Source organism: Pinus tabuliformis, chromosome 8 (assembly GCF_031772625.1).
Source record: "Pinus tabuliformis cultivar Carrire ecotype Pingquan chromosome 8, CPIR1, whole genome shotgun sequence".
NCBI classification, from domain to species: domain Eukaryota; kingdom Viridiplantae; phylum Streptophyta; class Pinopsida; order Pinales; family Pinaceae; genus Pinus; species Pinus tabuliformis.
In genome coordinates this window covers 1,959,281,374-1,959,306,092 of record NC_142294.1, presented here as the reverse complement: position 1 = coordinate 1,959,306,092, position 24,719 = coordinate 1,959,281,374, and the positions used below count along the sequence as shown (strand labels likewise).

Sequence of the window (24,719 nt, the reverse complement as noted above, 5' to 3'; positions counted from 1 at the left end):
TATTCCTTGAAGATTCCTGGGAATATGTCCTTAATTTCATGCCATGTAATCTTCATGTCCTTCTCTATGAAAAATTGTGTGTCTACATAGACTCGCAATTTCATTGACACCTATTCAACTACATCTCTAGTACTGCTCTCAACAGTATCCTTTGATCCAAATCTCTTGGAAGCCATGCTACTTGTACTACTGAGAAGCTGCGCAACAACGGTTGTACCTTGAGACATAAAAAACGCTTATGGCATGCAAATGTTAGCTTGAAATAAAATCACTTCAAGGGCCGATCATGCAACAAACTGGGCAACTACTCGGTAAGTTTACGCAATTTTGTGTTTCAGAGGTGAAGGGTTGTTAGTTGGATATGTGTATTGCACATTACCAAATTCTAGTGGGAGGTGATGACGACTAGAACTTTGCAATGCATAGTCTAGTGTGGCTTGTTGATAACTGGAATTGCCTAATACGTAGTTCAGTATGACTTTGATGCTGGATAGAACTGCACATTGCGCAATCCCAGTGAGCAAGACTCCTAGACTTGCTCCTAGAACTACGCAATGCACATATAGAGTCAGTCACTGGCAACCTCTGTGCAATTCCTGGAGCCAAGGAAGGGCCTTGAGATCCAGAAATGAGCAGTGCATGTCGGGAAGAGCTAGATTCAGACCAAGTTAACCCAGATCTGCCCAAGGGAAACTTGAAAACGAGAAGATATGAATGATTGAGTGAAGGTTGGTGAAAATATGAGTGAATGGTGATGCATTCAATCAGAACAAGTGTAGGAATCAGTCAAACAGAGGAATAACGAAGCTTATGGGGAGAGTCGCTGCAACAATGACCGTTAGTGCAAAAATTGGGTTATGCATGCAATGCTTAGGAAATTCAATGAAAAACTTAAAACAACAATTCTACAAGCTAAAAAAATAAAAAATTCAGCGGCCATTCAATAAAATGGGTAAAACATGACTCTCACAAGCCAAGGAAACAAAAGCGATGGAAGAAGCAACAAAAGAGAAGAAAAACAAGACTTGCCCAGAAAAGTTGTGTCCACTGTGCCGAAGGTTCCTAGATGCCTCGAGAATGCTAGAGATCCAAGATCGAATGTGAAAATGAGCTCTAGAAACATCCATTAAATATATTCGATTGATTTAGGTCTTATGATGCGAAGGAAAAAAATCTAGGAAAAAGTGATAAGTGGCGGAAGTGTCTAAAATTAACTCAAGTGTAACTCCAACTACTAAAACTAGATCCCTATTCTTATGGATTCTTTTTCACTTTTTGTTTTTTTTTCTTTTTCGAGAAAGGCTTCCATACATTCATGGAGAAAGTGCATAGTTCTGGGGAGAATTTCTTAGCTCACAGGCACACGCATCAGACAATAGTTGAGGCTTCTACGCAATTCCTGGGTTTAGTGGCTCTAGATGTCTCTCATGCTCTGTATAATTTCCTAGCTGAAGACAAGTTTCCAGTTGGGTCTGTGCAATTCTGGAGTTGAAGCTCACTGTTGGGTTGAACTGCGCATTTCGTGAGAGCAAGGCTGGTTTCCCTCTAGGATTGTGCAGTGCATCAAGGCAGTGCTAGAACCGGATGCAACGAAGTCAGAGGAGGTAAGCTTGTGGTTAGAACAAAGAAAGTAAGCAAACACAAGCTGCAAAGAAAAATATAAACTCAATGAAAGCACAAGTACCTAGGCAGTGTAAGACAAGTTGTTGGGAATTTAGTAAGGAAGCTCCAAAATGAAGCAAAGGAAAAATTTTGGAGGGTGGTTGTAGTCATTACAACATTGGAAAAACATTGGTAGAACTCCAGCTCTATGTATGGACCTTGTCTCATATAAATTGAGTCTAACTCCTCTGGAAGTATTGTTCAATTCTTTGATCATCATGGTTCCTTCACTAGCTTGAGTTAAAGATATAGTCCCTGCCATTCTCTTGATTGGTCTACACACATACCAAGCCAAGTCAGCTGAGTTGTTTCGAATGGGGATGAAGGGTATATTGATGCAAAAGTAATATAGAGTGTTCAATTTTTAGTTTCATCTATGTTGTTGCTCTGCTGCCAGCAGGCTTGGATAGGACCGAAATGGAGTCACTTCATGAACACAAACATTGCTCTGATGCCAGTAAGCCTGAACAGTACCCTGATGGTGTTACTTACTTCACCTCCCTATGTAGGAAGCCTTTCTCTTCTTTCACCTTTATTTTATTTTTTCATTTTTCATTTTTCAAAGAACTATGCATAGGAACTTATTTATTTCATGAGACGGAAGAGGGATCCATACTTATGAGAGCTTAAGAGGTTGTCCCTTCAGATAAGGATGTTATATATACCTTTGACATACTTGTTAAGGTTTCCCCCCTCACCTTACTCTACTTGACTGAGTTTACAAGGGTTAACAGAATATAGAAAACTTATGAGAGTAGGTGGTACTAATTAAAAGTGCAAGCATTGTGTTTTCCCCAAGGCTCACTCTGAAAGGAACATATTTTCCATTAGGGTATCATTGACTGAAAGAAACACAAGATCTTCATAAGGAAAGGGAACACACAAATAACCAAACGTTGATAGTTGTACAAGTCCTCTTGTATTTCACCCTGCTTGTCTCAAGAATCCAAACAAAGTTGCATGGGAAGATAATCCTACGGATGCATAAACAAAAAACAAGAAAAGGACAAAAGTAAAGTGAAAGCAAAACAAGTAATCGAAATCAAAACAAGAAAGAAACATCTACTCCTACTCCTAAGCTAAACAATGCATGGTCCTTCTCACGTGAAGTGATATTTCCAATGTAGCCACTAGTGCATTGGTTGGCCCGTGTAAGTGAAGGCATGGTTGACAAGAAATATATTCAGGAAAACTAGTAAGCAAGAAAGATAAAGCAATGAAAACCAACACACTCAAAGTTTGAATGCATCCACATAAAATAAAATAATAAAAGCACATGAAACCCACTCTGTAGACGTACCATGGTGTAGCATCACATTGTGTGCAGACAACATGAATGTACACTCTTTCGACTTTAAAACACGAGAAAACATGCAAAAAGGAAAAAAAATTGTTTTGTAAGATGACTTGCTACGTATGGCTCCTCCAATGCATGAGCAATAAGATCGTGAGTTTCTGGTGGAGGATGTGAAAATTGTAAACTAGATTGATTTTCAATGAAAACAAGAGAGTGATGAGGAGCCTGGGGTGATTCAATAGATTTATGATCGTAAGTGGAACTGACCTCAGGGACGGGAGGACCTTACATAACCATCATCTCGGGCTAAAGTTCCTCAACAGTTTGAGGGGTTTCCACTTCATCAACAAATATATCATCAAATACTGGTGGCTTAGAAAAATCAATAGCAAGTGAATCAAAATCGTGATCAAATGAATGAGTAAAAGGATCACAATAGCCATGATCAGAAAATTCGAGATGAGCATTGGCATCCTCATGATCTGACGACTCAGATAGAGGGGTTGATGAGAAACATAAATTTTCACCCTCTGAATTTCCAGAAAGAAAAGATGAAATCTTGGATGGATTTTGAAATAAATATTTTTCCTCTCCACAATCAAATGATAGAATGACATCTTGTGTGTCCTGTGAATGATTGGAAGCGGAAACATTTGGGGATGAATTTTCACAAGAAAAATAAAAAATGGCAAGATCATAGAAGATATCAGGATAAAGCAGATGAGATGTGGATGGAAGGAGGCAATCCTTCAACACATGTTCTTCTTAATATTCCCATACATACTCATCAAAAATGATAGCACAGGTTGGTTTCTCAACACCAACTCCATTGACAACGTGATCCTCATGAACGACAAATGTGGAGTCCAGAATGGATGAACACAACATAGTAAAATCCATAAGATCATAAGAACCATAGGATATAGGTTGAGGAATGAGATCACATGAAAATCATCAAGGTTGTAATCCAAATCTACACAGATATCTAGAGTAGGTGGGGTGGGAGGAGGTGACAATTCAACAGATTGGTTCTCCCACCTCATCCTACGAAGTTAGAGTTTTTTTATGACAAGAGGACGGAGGGTCACTCGTGACAACAACCTTGTCCATATTAGATTTGGAAGCTCTAACACCGGGGTATGTTGGGATGGGTTTGAATGATTCTAACACGTGTATTTTTAGATATTTGAAGAAGATATGGAAACCTTTCTTTGAGAAATTTCCAATCAATTTCATCCCCAGGGATTTGAAAAGCAAGATTACAGAAGCGGTCCCAAAATTGCACAATAGATTCATCAGGTGCTTTCCGTAATTCCATATTTTTTTTATTAAGTTCTTTATGGTCATAATGGAAGAAAGCACTGCCTAACTCTCTGATCATATGATTAAAATAGTGAATAGAGGTTGTGGACAATGTGTGACACCATTGCTCAACAGACCCTTCAAACGTGTAAGCGAACAACCCACAGGAAATGTCATCCAAGGGGACTTCATTCCTCTCATAGATGCCTAAGAAGGCAACTTTGTGTCTTAACAAGGCTATTCCACCTTCACCGTTGTACTTAATTCGTGACAAGCCATCGATGACATCATCTGGTGCTTTAAAATCATGTGCATGAGAAAAACATATCAGAGTTGAGATTGTAATGTAAGTCATGAATGATGTGCAGAGCTTCAAAACAGACTTTGAGGGCTCAAATTGTCATATGGACCTCCTTCTAGCACAAAAAATGTTGACGATGTTGGACCCACCAACATGTTAAGGGATCTCCCAGGTAATAAGTCCCAACTAGACCTAAGACCGTTTGGAGTAGGAGTCCCAACAGTGGATAGTAAAGTAGTGCCTTGACCTCGGTAGGGCACAAAGGTTAGTATGATAACTTTGTTGGAAGCAAGTGTGTGACCTTGCAGCAAGTCAAGTGGGATGCATGGGGGTTCTAAAACACAGAGGGGGAAAGGAAGTGTTCCCCTTAGAAGCCTATAATAGTACGCAGCCTAAACGGAATACACGAGAAGAATGACAATAGAAAGTGATGGGTTAATACAACAACACGTCCTCAACAAGATTCATACAATTGCATACAAAATAATTCATACACAAATGCATAAGTTAAATAATACACATTGCTAAAGTAACTAGAATAGTCGAACTACAATAACAACATATGCATGAAAATGTGCTAGCTTAGTTATATTAGTAAGTGAAAGTTCCATCCATACATACACCATTGACAACCACTAGCTCCAATAGTGGAACATTACAGTCAACACCACCTCCTCCTCCAAAGAGATGTACTCGCTCTACATTGTGGAGAAGCCAAGGCTCATCACAATACACTCCAAGCCTTCTCTAAGCAATGCCTAGCGAAAAGCTTGGCTCTCAAAATCCTCTAATATGAGTTATGAGGTTCTATATATAACAAAGGGTGGGGTGACCCTTGACATTCCCATTTGACTCTTTGACTACCCTCATGACTCTTCAACTCCTTTAAATATAATTCTTTACATTACATAGTGATTGTTCACATTCCACTAATGACACCTGGAATTTCACTTACAATATATTTACAAATAATAATACAGTTTCCACATATACCCATGTGGGACAAAATAGGCTTGAGTCAGCCTAACATGACAAACACCATCACTCGAAAGCTTGGGGAAATACCAACTCAGCAACATCCTCTTGATGGTCTTCGATTATGAACTGATACCAAGCTTGGTACTGTGCTATTATGTCCCCGTACTATTTGGTGATGTCTTTCTAGAAAACAAAATCATGCCTCCATCGCTTCTGGGTATATTCTCTTAGAACCTTTGTCCAACTCATGTTAGAGCATGCAAAACACTGTCTTGAGTGTGGCTGGACCACCAATGTACTTCTTCATGTTTTTTGCATTCAGCTACAAGTCATCGTTGGTGGCCTCTCGCATCAACTGCTCCATGTACCTGTCGACCTCTAATAGGACTTGGTTCTTCTTCATGGCTTGAGTGAGGAATTCGATTGAAGGGATCCTGTGTATCCTCACTATGACATCCAGAGTCTTGAAGAATTGTGCATAGGAAGCCTCAATGGTGGTGATGAGTGGAGGGAGTTGCTCATAGTTTCAGATCAATATCCAAATTCGTGATTTTTCTAACTTTGCCTCCAACTTCATTATCTTATGCAAGTAAATTGGGGCTTCCTTGTACCTCATTGACCATTCGTGTACATGTGTAATAACATCGCGTATGTCATGGATTGTAGATTTCTGTGGTTCAGTTTTTTAGAATCTAAACTCAGATAATCCACAGTTTTCATTTTTGCTTTGTCGACGTTTCGATTCTAGACCAAGACTCATGTATTTCTGCTAAAAACCATATAGATGCACAACAACCTTGTGCATGGTGAAAAATATGTCATACATTTTCCGCATGGTGGTCTAAAGAGTCGATACTTCCGCAAGTATCGATTTTCTCATCTCTTCCATAACCGATCTTGAAGACTTTTTTTTCGCTGCCTGGCCTCTTGTAAATCCTTTGCCATCGGATCATTCTCTACTAGAAAGAACTTGACAATTGAACTCGTGGCTTCTGCATAAGCCTTAGAGGCATCGGCCAAGGCAGCTCGATGTCTTCTAACATTTGACACAATCACCCTTTCCTCTATGTGTGCAGGTGACACGTGCTCATCTAGGAGCTGCTTTCTTTGTGCCTGTACAATCCTTTGTTGCGACTCATTAAATGATAGATTGTACACATCCATCACCGGATCATCATCAAGGAGGACAATCTCCTTGTTTGCGTGGGACTGGTTATGATTCTGGAGGTGGCGGAGACTGAGGTGTGACCTCGAATGTTCTTGGCATGAGGTCGGTATCTTGGTCATGTGGCTCTTGTTCCAACTCCATGTTTGTTGCTTCAACTATTTTCTCAATCTTCCGAGCAAGTTCTCGAACTTGCACCTGCTCACCCTCTTCTATGTCTACTAGCTTCTCTGAATCCTCAACCTATATGGGTGCAGTTTTCTTTGTCATTACACCTTGTATTTCTTCCTATTCCAGTTTCTACTTCCCTTCCCGCTCTCTCCTTCTTAGCTCTTGTTATTCTTTCAGCTTCTTATCTATTTCCTAGAACTTCCTTTCTGCATCCTCCAACCTTAGCTTCTCTCTCTTCCTCTATTATACTCTCCTTTTGCGTTGACACCTCTTTGCCTCTGAACTTGTAGCTTTGCTTACCCTTTGGGTTCTAAACAATATTCCTCTTGCCTTTGTCCTACATCGGTTTGATGCACACTATTGTTGTCTGCAGAGATTCTTTCTATTCTTTAGCCATGATAACTGGTTCATTAAGCTTACAGGAGTTGTAACAATACCTCCAAGGGTGCTTCTCTAGCCAATGACATGCCCCGTGGATCGATGTATAATACACCTTCATACAGTGGTTCTTGAATATGTAGTGGATATCATACAAATTGACATAATTGGTGCCGAACTCAAACTTTTCTAAGTTCTTGACCTCGACGTACACATCCTTCAAGCTCTAGATCTCGTGCAATCCAATCCACAAAGGAAGAGCAAGCCATGGTGCCTTCTTCCTCCTGTGTAGTCCTGATGATAACCCTGTGGACATGTGATATGCAACCTCTTGCATGACCAAATTATCCATGGAAAGCCTTGGTAGCACATGCAAATGCTTCTCTCCATCAAACATCCTGATGAAGGTGCCACCTGGTGAGGCATACCAATGTTCAATGTTAAGCAATGCTTGCATCACTTCCTGGGACATGCAAGATGGATCTTACTCAAAGATCATCTTGTAAACCAGGGTGATGAAATTTTCAGACAGCCTCGCCATGAGTCCTTGGTAGTTGCATCCAGAAAGCAACTTACATTAAATGTTCACAACATGCTCTGATGGGATCCATGTCCATCCCATGCTAGGAAACTCATGTTGGGCACAAATTGCATCAAGCAAGTACATGGACATATAGAATCTCTCTTTTTTGTTCTTAGGAGGTTTCCGAAGATTAGTCACATGCACTTTCAGCTAAAGAGCTAACATATTCAACCAGTTGGATGGCCTTTCTTCATTTTCCAACTGATCCAACACAACCACCCAATTCTGTGGAAAGGTCTTTGTGCTCTCTTGACCGTACAAAGGAAATGAAAAGATGATCAAGAGTTGATAGGCCTTCCTAAGTGACTTATTCTTGTAGACCTGATTAGGTTTCGACCTGAACTTCGATGGCTCTTTTACCCAATGCTTCATGATGTCTCTAGTGTTCACATTGGTGTTGGGAGTATAGAAGAGTGCATCCATGCAGTTCACTGGCTATGGTAAGTGATACATCTAATTATAGTTTTCCATCCTGAAGGTAGCAAGTTGTGTTCCACTCGCATTGCTCAATGTCATCGTCTCGGGATCGATATGTGAGACAATCCAGTGAATGATGTCCATACATGGGAAGGCGGGGCACATGCATGCAACCTTATACAAGCCTGACTTATGTATGTTGACATAGACCTGTCGATCTTCCAGATCTTCCTTGAAGACTCCTACAAATATGTACTTAATTTCCTTCCATGTAATATTATTGTCCTTCTCTATGAACAATTGTATGTCTGCATAAACTGGCAAGTTCTTTGACACCTGTTCAACTACATCTCTAGTACTGCTCTTGACAATATCCTTTGATCCAGCTCTCTTTGAAGCCATGCTACCTATACTACTGAGAAGATTCTCAACAACTATTATGCCTGGAGATAGAGCGAACACTCATGGCATGCAAATATTAGCTTGAAATCAAAAAGCACTTCAAGGGCTGATCATGCAACAAATTAGGCAACTGCACAATTTTGTGTTTCAGAGGTGAGGGACTGTCAGCTGGATCTGCACAGTTCTCATTCCTAGTTTCCAGTCAGAGGTGATGAAGACTAGAACTGTGCCATGCGCATTCCAATGTGGCTTGTTGATGACTGGAACTGCGCAATGCACGGTCCAATGTGACTTGCTAATGACTAGAACTGCGTAATGTGCAGTTCAGTCTGACTTTGATGCTGGCTGGGACTATGCATTACACAATCCCAATGGGAAAGATTTTGGGACTCCCTCCTGGACCTACATAGTACGCAGCTGAATCCAGTCACTAGTAGCCTCTGCGCAATTCCTAGAGCCAAGTCAGAGCCTTGAGATCCAGAAATGTGTAGTGCATGCCGGGAAGAGCTAGATCCGGGCCAAGGCAACCCAAATAATGTGAAAACGAGCAGATATGAATGTGTGAGTGAAGGTTGGTGCAGATTTAAGTGAATGGTGATGCATGCAATTAGAAAAAGTGCATGAATCACTCGAACAAAAGAACAACGAAGCTTATGGGGAGAGTCGTCGCAACAACGAATGTTAGCGCAAAAACTAGGTTATGCATGTGACACTTAGGAAAGGCAATGAAAAACTTAAAACAAAAATTCTAAAAGATAAAAAAAAATCAAAATTCCAGTGGTCATTCAATAAAATGGGTAAAAGAACACTCTCACAAGCCAAGGAAACAAAAGCGACAGAAAAAGCAGCAAAATACAAGAAAAGAAAGACTTACCCAGAGAAAGTTGTGTCGATTGTGCTAAAGGTTCCTAGATCCCTCGGGAATGCCAGAGATCCAAGATCAAATATGTAAATGAGCTTTGGCAACATCCATTAAATAGATTTGATCGATTTAGGGCTTATGACGCAAAGGCCAAAAATCTAGGAAAATGTGACAAGTGGCGGAAGTTTCTAAAATTAACTTAAGTGTAACTATAATTGCTGAAAAAGTATCCCTATTCTTAGGGATTCTTTTTCACTTTTTTGTTTTTTAATTTTCCGGGAAAGGATGACATGCATTCATGGAGAAAGTGCGCAGTTCTGGGGAGAACTGCGCAGCTCATCAGCACATGCATCAAACAATAGTTGAGGGAATGCTTCTATGCAATTTCTCGGCTGAGTGGCTCTAGATGCCTCTTATGCTCTGTGTAATTTCCTAGTTGAAGACAAGCTACTAGCTGGGTCTATGCAATTATGGAGCCAAAGCTCTCTGTTGGGTTGAACTGTGAATTTCTTGAAAGCAAGGTTGGTTTCCCTCTAGGATTGCGTAGTGCATCAAGGCAGTGCTAGAAATAGATGTAACCAAGTCAGAGGAGGTCAACTTGTGGTTAGACAACAAATAAAGTAAGCAAACACAAACTATAATGCAAAATATAAACTCAATGAAAGCACAAGTACCTAGGCAGTGTAAGAGAAGTTGCTAGGAATTTAGTAGGGAGGCTCCAAAATGAAACGAAGAAAAAATTTTGGAGGGTGGTTGCAGCCGCTACAACAAAAGGATAGTAAATTATCACCCAAGTACTATGGCCCTTACAAGGTGTTGTAAAATATCGGTACTATGAAATATAAATTGGAGTTGCCTGCATCTTTTCAAGTACACCCAGTTTTCCATGTGTCATGCTTAAAGAAGGTTATAGGTGACAAGCTCTCAATTCAAACTATATTGCCAAAAATTGATGAGGAAGAAAAAACCATGTTGGAGCATAAAGCAATCACAAAAACAAGATTATGACAAATACAAAATAGATCAATTTTAAAGTATCTCATTAAGTGGAAGAACTTACCTGCTCAAGACTCCATATGGGAGGAATATTTATTCAGAAGCATCTAGAACTATTCAAGTGCTGAGGATAACACTTTTTGAAGGAGAGGGGCATGTTAGGTCCCTATAATATTAGTGTAGCCCTCATATTGTTATTGTTCTACCTCATAGAAGCATGTTACTATTATTGTTGTGCCCTTACATTATTATTGTTATGTATATTGTGACCCCTTGGACTCCTATACATACCTAGGAGGTCTTGTCATTTAAATCATCCAAGAATTGATCATTTATCTTATGTAAAAGGAGGTTTCCCCTTCGAATAGGCTTATCTTCAAGTCATTGATCTATATTTTTTTTTACATAACAAGGGAAGCCCCCTACCATTGAAAGCAATGAACTTAAATGAAAGAAATTACTTATATGCATCTACAAAAAATAAAAAGTTGGCAATAATACATGTAATTAAGGAATGTCATCTATAACTAATACGAATACATTTCAAAGTAAAAGTGGATCATGATAGTTTGAAGTACTTCTTGGAACAAACACTATAACTAATACAAATACACTTCAAAGCAAAAGTGGATCATGATAGTTTGAAGTACTTCTTGGAACAAACACTATCTTTAGAAGATAAAAAAATGGGTTGCAAAGATGTTGGTTTAAGAGTTTGAAATTATCTACAAAAGAAAAAAAGAAAATATTGTGAAAGATGCATTCTCAAGGAAAGAGGAATACATAAAGAGTTTATTGTGCGCTATTTGAATTCCACAATTTTATTAGGTAGAAGAAGTAATGATAGAATGAAAACAACATGAGATGGTATACAAGATCATTCAACAAATATAAGAGTACCCCAATGTGGTAGAAACTTTTATGTGGAAGAATGACTTGTTATAGTGTCAAGATTGCTTATACTTGTGTAAGAATTCTTGACAACTCAAATGGAAGGTCCTATTGGAATTACACACTTATTTGGTAGGAGGACATTTAAGGTTCTTGAAGGTGTATGATAGGATCAAGAAATACTTTTTGGGGAATTCAATAAAGTAGATGTGCAAAAGTTTTTAGTGGAATGTGTGGTATGCCAAAAAAATAAGGGAGAGACAACCAAGACCCCATGTCTCCTTCAACCATTAGCCATACCAAACCAACATTGGGAAGAAGTTTCAATGTGTTGTATTACAAATTTACCTAAATTTACCATTTTGGTAGTGGTAGAACAAATGAAAAAGTATGCCCATTTTTCCTCTCTTTCTCATCCTTTTAAAACAAGTATAGTGGTAGAAGAATTCATGAAAATAATCTAAAATCTACGTGGAATAATAAAGATGATTGTAAATGACATAGATCCAATTCTCATTTGAAATTTTTGAATTGAAATATTTTCTTGTTTGGGTACACAATTGGCTCATATGTTATCTTATCATTCTCAGTTTGACGTGAAAACGGATATTGTGAATAAATGATATCTATAATGGTTTACATCTGATAAATAGACATAATGGTTCAAATGGTTTTCCTTGGTAGAATGGTACAACACATCCTTCCATACTTCATAAAAAATGTCACCATTTATGGAGACTTTATGGATATCATCCCCCGTCCATCATATCATTATTAAAAGGGACTATAAAGGCTCAAGTAGTGGAGGAACACATATGACACCAACAAGAGGTTCTCAAATTATTGAAGGGAAACTTGGTTATAACACAAAATAGGATGAAACAACAAGAAGAACAATATCACAATGAAAGGGAATTTGAAGTGCGGGACTGGGTATTTGTGAGACTATAACCATGTAAGTAGATATCACTTAAGCAACAAAAGAAGGAAAATAAATTAACACAAATGTATTATGGCCCTATAAGGTGTTGCAAAGTATAGGAAGTATGACTTACAAATTGGAGTTTCCTCCATATTCACACGTACGTCCAATCTACGATAATTCTTGCTTAAATAAGGTAATCAGTGATGATATCCTAGTCCAATCTATAGTTTTAGAGATTAATGAAGAAGTGAAAATCATACTAGAATAAAAAAGTAATCGTAGAAGCAAGGATTAAGTAGTTTATAAGTTGAGTAATTACTGGGTACCTATTTATATGGAAGAACCTATTAATAGAAGTTCCATGACAGGGACAGATGCATTGTTCACGTAGAAAGACTCACAGATAGTTCAAGTGTTGAGGACAACACTTGTTTGAAGGGGAGGAACATGTTAAGCCCTATATAAGTCACATGTTAACCCTAAAACCCCTTATTAAGCCCTACATATTGAGTGAATACATTTCTATTGTTTATTGTTATGTAGGATAAAACATTTCATAGTCCCATTTTTTAATTATAATTGCACCCCCTCTTTCTCTATCCCCACACACACTAAGTAGATCTAATATTAGAATCATCAAATCTTGTCTTTTACATTGTATTCATTGTAAACAATGTTTCGCCTTAAAAAAACTATAATTATTAGTTTCTTATCATTTTTAAGAGACAAAATTCATAATAATATATTTAAATAAAACTAAAAGTTTTTAGAAATATTATTATTATTAAAAATGTTACACGATCTTATATGAATATTTAATACCATTTCTCAAAAACAATGGCATAAATATATGTTTTCACTATTTTTCATAAAACCTATTTAAATATCGAATATCAAATTGAAAATCAATCATTCACCTCAATGCTCATGTTCCCTTGATTAATATTTTATTATTTTATTTTTATTTTTAATATTTCTGCAATGATATGTGATCAAATCACTAGACATTACACGTGAATACACTTGACATTTCACTTGTTTTGAATACATAAATTTGAAATTTAGTGTGGGAAAGAAATTAAAATATTTTATAAATGCTTTTATTTGTAGAAATTACTACAATGATATAATGCATTGCGTTATGAATTTTGAAAGGAAATTTCGTAAATATAGTTTATATATAAGAATTAAACGCAATTTCACGTCGTCATTTCTATTAATACATTTTATTAATAAGTCACTCATTCTTAAATGAATCCATTTATACATTTAATTTAATTTGTTCTCTGAAATTAATTTTTTTAAATTAGGATTAATATTTCAAAGAGATTGTTATATTTTTCTTTCTTGTGTATCATTTTTCTTTATTGATATTATACATAATTCAATTGGTATGAAAATTTAGCAAACTCGTCCTTATGATTTAATTACCACCTTATTATTTTCATCTTTTAACATTTTTAGATCTCACACCATCGCTTTTTTCTTGGGTACAAGGATCAATGAGTTATAACCATTTATTAATGTTTTTTTGGTACAATATAAAAGAAGAGGAAAATCACTTTAGAGATAATAAATATTCATTTTACCACAATTTAAAAGGATATGGTACAGTATTATTTTGAAAGTAAAAAAATATTTAAGTAATTTTATATTTAAATTTGTTTATTAACACTGTGCTATATATAGCTCTTGTTTTTATCCTAACTTTATTTATAATGATTTGCAAAGAAAAGTATGGATGCATAGGTTTTTATTATTAATAAAGAAAGAACTATTTTATCATAAACATCATTGGTATGTAAAGATTTATATAAAAATTATTAGTATGTAAAGATTATACATGGAGATATATTTCCAATTTATCATGGAAATTATTAATATGTAAATAGATTTTGTTAAAACACTATAATTTATCAATACTATATAGCTAAAAAACTACTTTGTATAATACTTATTCATATGACATTTTTTTAATTAAAAAATAACATAACTATTTTGTAGATAAATCTTAATTTTTGATTTGTGTATATTACTAATAATATTCTAAAATATCACATAAAAATCAACTCCTTATTATTCACTTAATATTTATGAATAATTTAACTAAAATTTTAAAAACTTTATTCCAAAATAAACTTATTAAAATAAAATCATAATAAAATATTAAACAATCATGTAAACCATTATTATCATCTCTATAAATAGTGTCATTACCTAACAAAACTCAAACTTCAAATTTTAAGGACTTGCGATTTGCATATTCCATAGACGAGCAACCTACTCGCCTTTGAATATCCAGCTATTTCCGTCGTAGTTATTTTCTCAACTAACATTGGTGAATTACAAATATACGACAATTCTAAGTTGGAGTATGGAATGAATTGAATAAAGTAGAGATATTTTTTTTTTTTTTGGGTAATAAACTCTATGGCAAGAAAAAATATAATTATGATATTATTTTATAAATGGGATCCATTATTATAATAAAGTTATGTAGTTCTATACTTAATGTGATTATGATGTTTTTTTTCAAAGAATTTAATATAATTTATATAAATTATAGGTTTATAAAAATATAAAATTTTTTAAAATTAATAGAAATAAAATAAAATATAGTTTTAATTTTTTTATAGAATTTAAATGAAATTAATTCGAAAATATATAAAATTAAAAAATAAACCAATATTAATATATTTTTTATAATATTAATTAAAATCATCAACAACATTCTCTAAACAAAAACTATGATTATATTTCAAAATACAAATCAAACACCATTCAAACGACTCCATATGTTCTCTTTAATTGAATCTTCCTTCAAACAAACAACAAACTAAAGATCACATCACTTTATTAATCCCCGTTGAAGACCCTAGCACTATAGGGATGAGTTGGTCGTTGACTTCTTCATATTACCTTAAAAGTTTAAATGATAGATTTATTAGAATTAAAGTATATATATATATAGGGATGGATTTTCAAACTTTGAGATAATGTGGCTGTGGTGGAAGTGTGCAATATGGCTTGCATGTCTTATTTACATGTTGAATGGATTTCTAAGAGATAGTGAATAATCCCCTTTGTTTCTCAGACTTTTAATTGTGGTTAGTGTTTAATGATAAAATGACTCTTATGTATGGATAATTTAAATTAGTATATTTTGAAGTAAGGGAAGGAGATATTAAAGAGAATAGAGGGTGGGTATATTGTAAAAGGAGAGTAGAATGTAAATTTTAGGATAATGAGTTAATGTGTCTAATGGAAAATATAAAGTTTGTTAAAGATAATAACACATATATTTATGTAAAATGAATAGTGTGGCATTAATTATAGGAAATATAGTTAAATACATGTCATTAAAATAATGAAACTTATAAGTGATAGATGCTTCCAAATTCTAACACATTAATACTTACCAATAGAATTTATCATTTACATATCCAAGTAGATTTTTTTGTTTAGCATTATTTTCTCCCACTTATATTATGTTAGTTTTTATTATTCATGTAACATTGCCTAAAAATTATGGCATACATGGAAGCATTAATTAAAGTCACTTTTTCCTAGAGTTTTTTTTATCAATTTTTTTTGGTTTCTTTTGAAAATAATATTTTGATTAAAATTCAAAATATGTAATCTCATTATAAAAAATTGTAATCTGGGCGATTAAAAAATATGATTTAGAAATTTTTGAAGTCTCCAAATCAACTAAAAAGATAAAAATTATATACAACAATAAATTATTCATAAACATTTTCTCTAGTATATTCAAGTGTGTGGCATTTTAAATCAAACTTATTCAACGCCTTATTCAAATAAATTGTTTATCTTATTATTTCCTACCTAGTAGGGAATATAGTAGACAATGACTTAACATGTGCATAAGCTCAAATTTTGTGGCTATTTTAATGAGGGAAAGTTAAACTTCTACTTGACCTATTGATATATCCATTGTTTCAAAATCGGAACAATTTGAATTATCTTAAAATGGACTAAAACTTCTAGGAGAAAATTTTCATATTCAAAGCTCTTATCAATTAGAGGAAACAATCAGAAATTCCCACCTAAAAGATGAATTTATCTACTTAGTATCATATATACATTCAACATTATTTTTTCCCATTAGAAATAAGTTCCATTGCTTAATAACACAAATCTCTCTACTACCCTTTTTCTTCCTACTTAATAACACATATCTCTCCACTCTCGTTGGTCTTCCCTAACACATGACCAAATTATACACAAAACAACTGACATTATTAGAAATATGGTCTAAAAACCTAACAATTGCTTTATTTATTTATTATTTATTTTACAACTTCGGACATTACCATTTACAATGCAAAAACTTGACAACAATTTTGGATACTGCAAAGAAATGAAGTATGAGGTTAGGGCAGGAACAAGGGGAACCAGAGATGTATGAATAAATTCCACTAACAACAAGATTTCCATCAGCGGCACGTCTACCCCACCCAAGAGAATCAGACCTCTCAAACAACACAATTCTCGCCTTAATGAGTTTCAGCCTATAGGACTCCCATTCAACTTCAAAAGCAATGTTGAGACCCAAATACCAAGAATGAGGCCAAGCAGAGGAGGGAAGCTAATTAGGGAATCGATGCTTAAGATCACCAAGACGGTGAATACCCATACAGTGAAGGGAGAGGATGATTTGTGGGGATAGAGTATGATCACCAAACATGCCTTTAATAACATCTAGTCCAATAAGGATCTTGTCACTGTTACCTACAAGTCACCTAAGGTTTCCACAAAACCAAGATCTAGTAGCCATCAATCTGCTCCAAATATATGATTTTCTCCACTTGAATGGGGCTCCCACAACAACCCATTCTTCCAAACTTTGTTGCAGGAGGTATTTATCGAGGATGGTTTGACTCCAAAAACCCTGCTCATTAAAAACCCTCCAAATATTAGAGTGAGAAGAGCCATATTAAAGCATTTCATATCCCTCATACCCCACCCACTAACATCTAAAGGGCGAGTGATTGGATCCAGCTTGACTAGGTGAAATTTTCTAGAATTTCTTGTTCCAGACCACAAAAACTTGGCAATGATAACATTAATTATGTTGATTATTTTCAAAGGCACAAGAAAAAGATGCATCCAAAACACGGAGATGCCTTGAAGGATTGATTTTATCATGATCACCCTTCCTCCAAGGGTCAACCACCTATTATCCCATTGAGGCAACTTATTATGCATTTTAATAACCAACCACTCCCAGTTCAAAATCCTATAGTTTCTAGGCTTGAGGAAACAACCCAAATATTTGAAACCAGAGGATAGAGAAATAGTTTTAATACCAAATAGGGTTTCAATTTATTGGCTGGCCACTACATCCTCCCCATCAACGATAAGCTCAATCTTATATTTATTAATAACAAGTCCAGAGGCCCTTCCAAATTGAGTTAAAATTTGATGTAAAGTTTCCCGTTCAAAAAGCTTAGTAGCTCCAAAACCAAGGACATCGTCCACAAAAAGTAAGTGAGTAGTTGAGATAGTAGAGGAGGCTCTACATCCAGAGATATTACCCCTCAATTTAGCTGCACTTACACTTCTGCTAAACAAGTCCATTACCAAGATAAAGAGTAACGTGGAGAGGTCACATCCTTATTTCAAACCCATATATATTTTAAAGAAATTTGTAGGGAACCCGTTGATTAAAACTGTCATTGATGATGACATCACACAAGCCATTATTCATCTCACATGCCAAAAGGGAAAACTGATTTTATGATGAATCAGTCGCAAGAATTCCCAATCTATTCAATCATATGTTCGCAGAAGATCTATTTTCATGAGGCATGTTTTTTACTTGTTTGATTTGATCGAGTGTGTGCACTCTTGGGCAATTACAACAACATCTTGAATTTTTTAGGAAGAAAACCAAATTTCTCCGGACATATATATGGAGAAAGGATTTTTTTAATTCGGTTAGCTATAATTTTAGAAATCAATTTGTATACAAAGTTGCATAAAGAAATAGGTCTCAAGTCTGAAAAGCAACAAGAGTTTGATTTGTTTGGAATTAAAGCAAGGAAGGTAGCATTTATAACACTTGATATACATCCAGAAGTACAAGATTCTTCTACCACTTTCAATAGCTCAGGCCCCATGATATAAAAAAAGAGATATATAATTCAACAGGCCAACCATTAGACCCCGGGCTACGATCCTTGGTTGTTTCTTTTATCGTTTGGATGAGATCCTATTCTTTGCCTAAAGAGCATCTCTTACACATTCTATGAATTGAGACAAGAATGATATCTTTGATGTGATTAACTCACCTTTAGTTAGTGAGAATCAATAGTTTACCCTATGCTCTTCTGACTTCTCATTGTTTACACTTTGAGCACATGGTAGCATCTGGTTTCAAAGTTCGATGCCATTCATTTCACAGTAGCATGAGCTTAAGTGTGAAATAAATATAGAATTAGGGCCTAACATTTTTTCCCTATTAATTAGAGCGAATTTTGGAAAATATAAACCCATGCTATTGGTAGATGTTTAAACATGTTTATGCTAGTTATATTAGTTATATATTTAATGTCAGATTGTAAATACCTAAAGGAGAGGCTCTCTACCTTAAATATACATGTATTAAGTCTCAAAATGTTTGTAAATTGCTAAAGGAAAAGCTCTATGCCTAAAAATACATGCATTAAGTCTCAAAATATTTGTAAATACCTGGAGGAAAGACTAATTTCCTTCAAGATACTTGTATTAAGTCTCAAAATATTTGAAGAGTCATTTATTTTGGCTCCCTACTTATTAAATAATTTCCAACATAGCTAGTTTGCAGAAAGCACCTTTAACTAAAATTTCAACATCTCCTGATCTTAATTATTAGGGTAAAACTTGCACAATTTGGAGGATACTCCATCAAAATGAAAAAATAATATATGTGGATAGTGTTAAAATTTGAGTAACATGTGTACCATGGAAGATTTACATAAATGGTCATAGAAGGTTTGCATCGAATGGGATGTGTTAGTTTGTTGGTCTTTCTCTCTCCCTTTAAAATAAAAATAAAAAATAAAAATTATTTTCTAAATAGAAAAATATTGTCACCTATAATAATAAAAAACGAATAGAAGTAAAAGACATGTATGAGTAAGATGTTTAAATCTTATACTTTTCAAAAATATTTCCACAAGAAATTTATATAAACTACTTTTTTTTCCGGGGAAAAAAGCAACTTTTTATTAGTAGAATAAAAGTTTGGATCCAGTTGTTCTTAAGCCACGCAGGGCTTAATGAAGCATTCACAGCTCAACCCGCAGGGAGCTTTTTTGCTGTTTGTAGCCTGAGAGAGTCTTCCTCCCAAGAGGAGGATGAAAAACCATTATAAACGATAGAACTAAAGTTATCTGGAGTCTCCTTAATGGAAAACAACTCCATAACAGACAAAAAAATAGTGTCCACCTGCACTGTGTATGATCAAAAAATTTGAGAAGTCTGAAGGCCGTGATCGAACAGCCGAAAAGAAGAGAACAGCTAAGGAGAAATATATACAAAATATAAAAACAGCATATAAAGAGAAAGCTGATAAAGAGCCAACAAAAAAGGGGCGGATCATAAAATTTGTTGTTAATGCTACTGATCATAAGGAGGCTGGTCTGATCTGAAAGACTGCCCCTGGTATATCTCTTCTATCGCCCAGCTGTCCGGATCCTGTTGTAAACCTGCCTTAGATAACTGATCGGCTTCTTCGTTCCTTTCCCTGTAGATATGACATAATGAAAACCTGTTAAAGAGAGTCTTCAGATATAAAATCTCTTCAACAATTGTCATTAAAATTTGATTTTGGCAAGCAGCTAAACCATTGATCCAATTTATAACATTAAGAGAGTCCCCAAATAACTGGATTGAGTTGATGTTTTTGTGTTGAAGCCAGCAAAGTAAGAGACGCAAAGAAGAGAGTTCTGCAAAATTGTTTGTTCCTGGACCCAGCCCAACTGAGGCTTTTATAATGTGATCTGAATTGATGTGCATGCTCATGCCTGCGCCGGCCCGATTATTTTGAGAGGCTCCGTCAAAGAAGCCACATGGGATATCCTCCTGAATTATGAAATTGTTTTGTTTTGTTCTGGTTTTTTTTTCTTCAGGGGGAGGCAGAGCATAATAGATGGCTGCGATATTAGAGGCAATGACAGAGGGCGGTGTAATTTGATCTTGGAACAGACTCTTATTTCTCGCGAGCCACACACCCCAGCAGAAGATAATAGGCAGGTTCCTCATATTCCCTTCCGAGTAAGTATGCCACCACTTCCTCCAGGTTTCGTCCAGCGGCTCATTTCCCCATTGTGCAATTACCTTGAGAAACCCAATGACCTCCTCCCAAATCTTCCTTGAGAAAGGACAGGTGGTGAAAAGATGATTTAAAGTTTCCTCATCAGACTTGCACAGAGGGCAACGCCCTGGGCCAACTAAAAACCTAGATTGAAGGATTTCCCATGTTGGAGCCTTCTTTTTTAGAATACACCAAAGGAAGAGCTTAGATTTTGCTGGGCTTTTGAGTTTCCATAATGCTTTGGACCACCAATCCGGAGCACCCCATCCTATCTTTCCCAAAAGATAAGAGTATCCCTCCTTTGGTGTATATCCCCCCGATTTGCTGTGAGCCCACATTAACCTATCAGGTTCCTCCCTTATCCTAACATTGGATCGTTTTAGTTCTTTGATGAAACCTGTCCATTCAATCTTCCATCTGATATTTAGCCCTAACTCTTCATCATCCTTCCAAACCTGGCCCCAAATGGAGTGCTGCCCAACTCTAGCCACCTGATTTAATGAGGTGATATCTTTGGACTCAAGATGTCGAAGGAGCCCTGGCGATAAGGCGTAAGCTTCATTGCACCCGATCCAAGGGTCCCTGCCGATCCTGATTTGTCTGCCATCTCCCACTTTCCAAGCTAAACCTTGCTCAATCACTGAGAAGGCATCCACCGTGGCCTTCCAAATTACAGAAGAGTTTTTTGCCTTCTTGTTCTGACTCCGAATCCAATCTTCCAAGGGCGTTGGATCGATATACTTCCTTTTAATCACCCTTGTCCATAGATTTTCTATGGTTATTAGCCTCCAACCAGACTTTGCTGCTAACGAAGTGCTGAACTCAAGAAGTCTTTTGATCCCCCAACCTCCCCACTCTTTTGATCTGGCCACTTTGTCCCATGCCACCCACGGTAAACCTGAGAAATCCTTGGAACCTGCCCAAAGAAATCTGCAACAAATTCTTCTAATTTTCTCCATTACACCTTTAGGAATCCAAGTTAGAGCAGCCCAGTAAACCGGGATGGCAAGCAAGACCGATTTGATGAGAGTTAGCCTACCAGCCCTGGATAGCCATCTATAGCTCCAGTGTGAGATTCTAGCTTCAATTTTTGCTATAATCCAGTTCCAATCTGCTTTTCTGTAAGCAGCAGGTTTTAGCCAAAACCCCAAATATTTGAAAGGAACATCCAAAGATTGGCTAGGATAAGGAAAAAGATCAGCTAGAAGACTCCTTTCCCTTCTGTCCACATCTGCCAAACAAACTTGTGATTTCACAGAATTTATCTGCATACCAGTAGCTTTTAGAAAAAGATCAAAGATGCATTTTATCTCCTTTAATTCGCTGTAATTTCCATTTGTAAAGATCAATATATCATCAACGAAAAGAAGATGAGTGATGAAGAGATTTATAGCTACCTCTATACCTTTTACCTTGTCCTCACTTCTGGCTTTATGAATCAGCCTGCTAAGTCCTTCGGCCACAAGGAGAAACAAAAGTGGTGATAATGGACACCCTTGTCTGAGGCCTCTCTGGCTAGAGAAAAAGGAGGAGGCAGCTCCGTTGACCAAAACTGCAAAGCTGACATTTGTTATGCATCCCATGATCCAACTGACAAATGGGTAGTTGAATCCCACATGAGTAAGAAGCATTCGTAGATAGAGCCAGCTTGTCCTATCAAATGCTTTGGAGAGGTCAATTTTGAGAACAGCTCCTTTCTTTTTCTTTAATTTGACACTATGAATTGCCTCCTGAGCAACCCCAATAGCTTCATGGATTTGTCTGCCATCCAGGAACCCAAATTGTTCCATAGATATGTTCCTTGACAAGATTGGAGCTAATCTGAGGGCGATAACCTTTGAAATAATCTTATAAATACAGTTGCACAAAGAAATTGGTCTGAAATCTTCAAAGCTTTCTGGCTCATTCTTCTTAGGAATGAGAGCAATAAATGTTGAATTAAATGGTCTATAAATATCTCCTTTCAATCTTGACTCCTCTACAACTTCAGTTATCTCGTCTCCAATTAGGTCAAAGAAATGGAGAAACAATTCAATAGTCCAGCCATCAGGACCTGGACTTTTGTCTTTGCCTAAAAGCTTCATGGCTGCTTCAGTCTCCGCCTTAGTGACCGAGGTTGAAAGATCTTCAGATTCTTCTTCCTCAATGAATCTGGGGAAACATTGCACGGTTTTGAAGACTTCTGCAATAGTGGCCTCTCTCTGTTCAGAATATAAAATATGAAAATGTCTTTTCCCAAGTCCAGAAAGATCAGAAAAAGATCTGACATCTCTCCCTTCTTCATTTTTAAGGCTCCATATTGTGTTTATTGATTTTCTTCCTTTTGCAAAATTATGAAAGAATTTGGTGTTTTCATCCCCAGACTTTAGCCAAACTGCCCTACTCTTTATTCTCCATTCTTCTTCCCTTTCCAGAAGGATTCTGGTTTGCTGCTTCTCCAAAAGAAGAATTCTGTCCTTGGATTCTTGAGATGAGTAGCCATCTGAATCCAAACTCTCCAATTTCTTCAGGTCTTCCCTTATACAGTTTAGCTCCTCATTTTGTTTCAATTTCCTTTCCCTTGCCCAAGAGATTGTGGCTGATTTCAATCTTTTTAAATTTTCCATGAACAAAAAACTTTTCTCCTCTCCTGCATTGTGATCTGGGTGGATCCAAGTTTTTTTTTAAACAATTCACTGAAAGAAGGATCTTGAAGCCAAGCTGGATTAAATTTATAAGGGGCGGGGGGCTTGTGTGGAGGAGTAGATAGATCTAGAAAGATTGGGAAGTGGTCCGAATTCCCGATTTCCTCAACCCACTGTCTGATTAGGGGAACTTTGGCGGATAGCGAATCAGATAGCAAGAAGCGATCTAGTCTTTTGGCAATCCTGTCTGCACCAACTCTTCGATTCCGCCAAGTAGGCTTTAGCTTAATCGGGAGAGGATCAACAAAGTTATTCTCTGAGATGAGATTATGGAAAAAAACTGTAAGAGGATCTTCTCTCGCCGAAGGTCCCCAAGCTTCAGCACGACCTAAAGAGAAATTTAAATCACCACCCAAAATCATCACCGGAGCTTTCAAAACCGATTTTGTCATCAAGTCATCCCAAAAAAATTCCCTGCCTTGACAAGGCCCATAGATGTTGATTATGGTGATGGGGAAATGGAAATCAGGGGATAATATCTCCATTCCCATTACATTCTTCATCCCCCAATTGCTGAGAACTTTAACTCTCCCATCTTTGTACCCAATTGCTGATCCCCCCGAATGTCCAAAGGCATCAGTAGCACTGAAAGTCCACCCTGGAAGAAGAGCATTAAGCATAGGTTCAATCTCATTAGCCTTCCCCAGGGTTTCTTGCAGAAGGATTACATCTGCTTTTGAGTTGAAAATCCATTCTTTCAGGGCCAGTTTTTTGGGTTTGCTGGCCAAACCTCTGCAATTCCAGGATGTTAGGATCATTTGATAACTCCCTCAGGGGGATGTGCTGCTCTAAGAACCCCCTGGATGGAATATTGTTTGCCATCTGCAACATCCATCTTTGCTTTAAGTTTTGCCTTGAACAGATCAGATTTCCGGCCTCGTTTGTTTTTGGATTTAATCTGTGTAGGAATCAAGCCCAGCCCACCTAAAGACCCCTGAATCGTTTGATTCCCACCCAAAGATCTCAGATTGTATGGACAAGGGGTCCGGGTCACAGGGAGAGGGAGAGGAGGCCAATTGTCTTCACAGTTTATATCCAGGAGAGGTAATGTTTCAGTTAAAGTTTCCACATTCAGCTCTGATATAGTGTCGCCCATATTTTCAACAATATTTTTTTCTTGCTCATGATAAGACGAAGAAGCAATATTATAATTTACATTTGAAGGCTCAGGAGAAATAAAGGAGGAGGGAGTCCCTGAGCACTTACCCTTCTCCGGATCGTCGGATTGTATTAGAAGTGTTTCCTCGACAGATCCTTTCACAGCTTCCGGTTCTTTAGCTATTACCTCGACGGCCCCTTCCACAGCTTCCTGATCTATGCCAATTTCTGCTTCCAAATCTATAGGCTGTGCGCTTGCATCCGATGGTCCTTTCTCAATCTCCTCT

At 36.6% G+C, this 24,719-nt stretch overlaps 1 protein-coding gene across 1 annotated transcript; it reads right to left on the bottom strand.

Annotated features, from left to right (window-relative positions):
* Window positions 1-19,953: 19,953 nt before the first annotated feature.
* On the bottom strand, window positions 19,954-24,092 carry LOC149244303 (uncharacterized). Its single transcript, XM_089371497.1, has 3 exons — window positions 23,466-24,092; window positions 22,517-22,851; window positions 19,954-22,411 (listed from the first exon to the last, which is right to left on the bottom strand). The coding sequence occupies exons 1-3, from the start codon at window positions 24,090-24,092 to the stop codon at window positions 19,954-19,956; spliced, it is 3,420 nt and encodes a 1,139-aa protein (XP_089227623.1).
* Window positions 24,093-24,719: the final 627 nt, after the last annotated feature.

Coding starts and splice junctions, on each gene's coding strand:
- LOC149244303 (XM_089371497.1), bottom strand. CDS start 24,092: ATGATCCTAACATCCTGGAATTGCAGAGGTTTGGCCAGCAAACCCAAA. Junction 22,852..23,465: donor CTGATTCGCTATCCGCCAAA/GTTCCCCTAATC, acceptor TATTCTGAACAG/AGAGAGGCCACTATTGCAGA. Junction 22,412..22,516: donor GATTTCAGACCAATTTCTTT/GTGCAACTGTAT, acceptor CCTGGATGGCAG/ACAAATCCATGAAGCTATTG.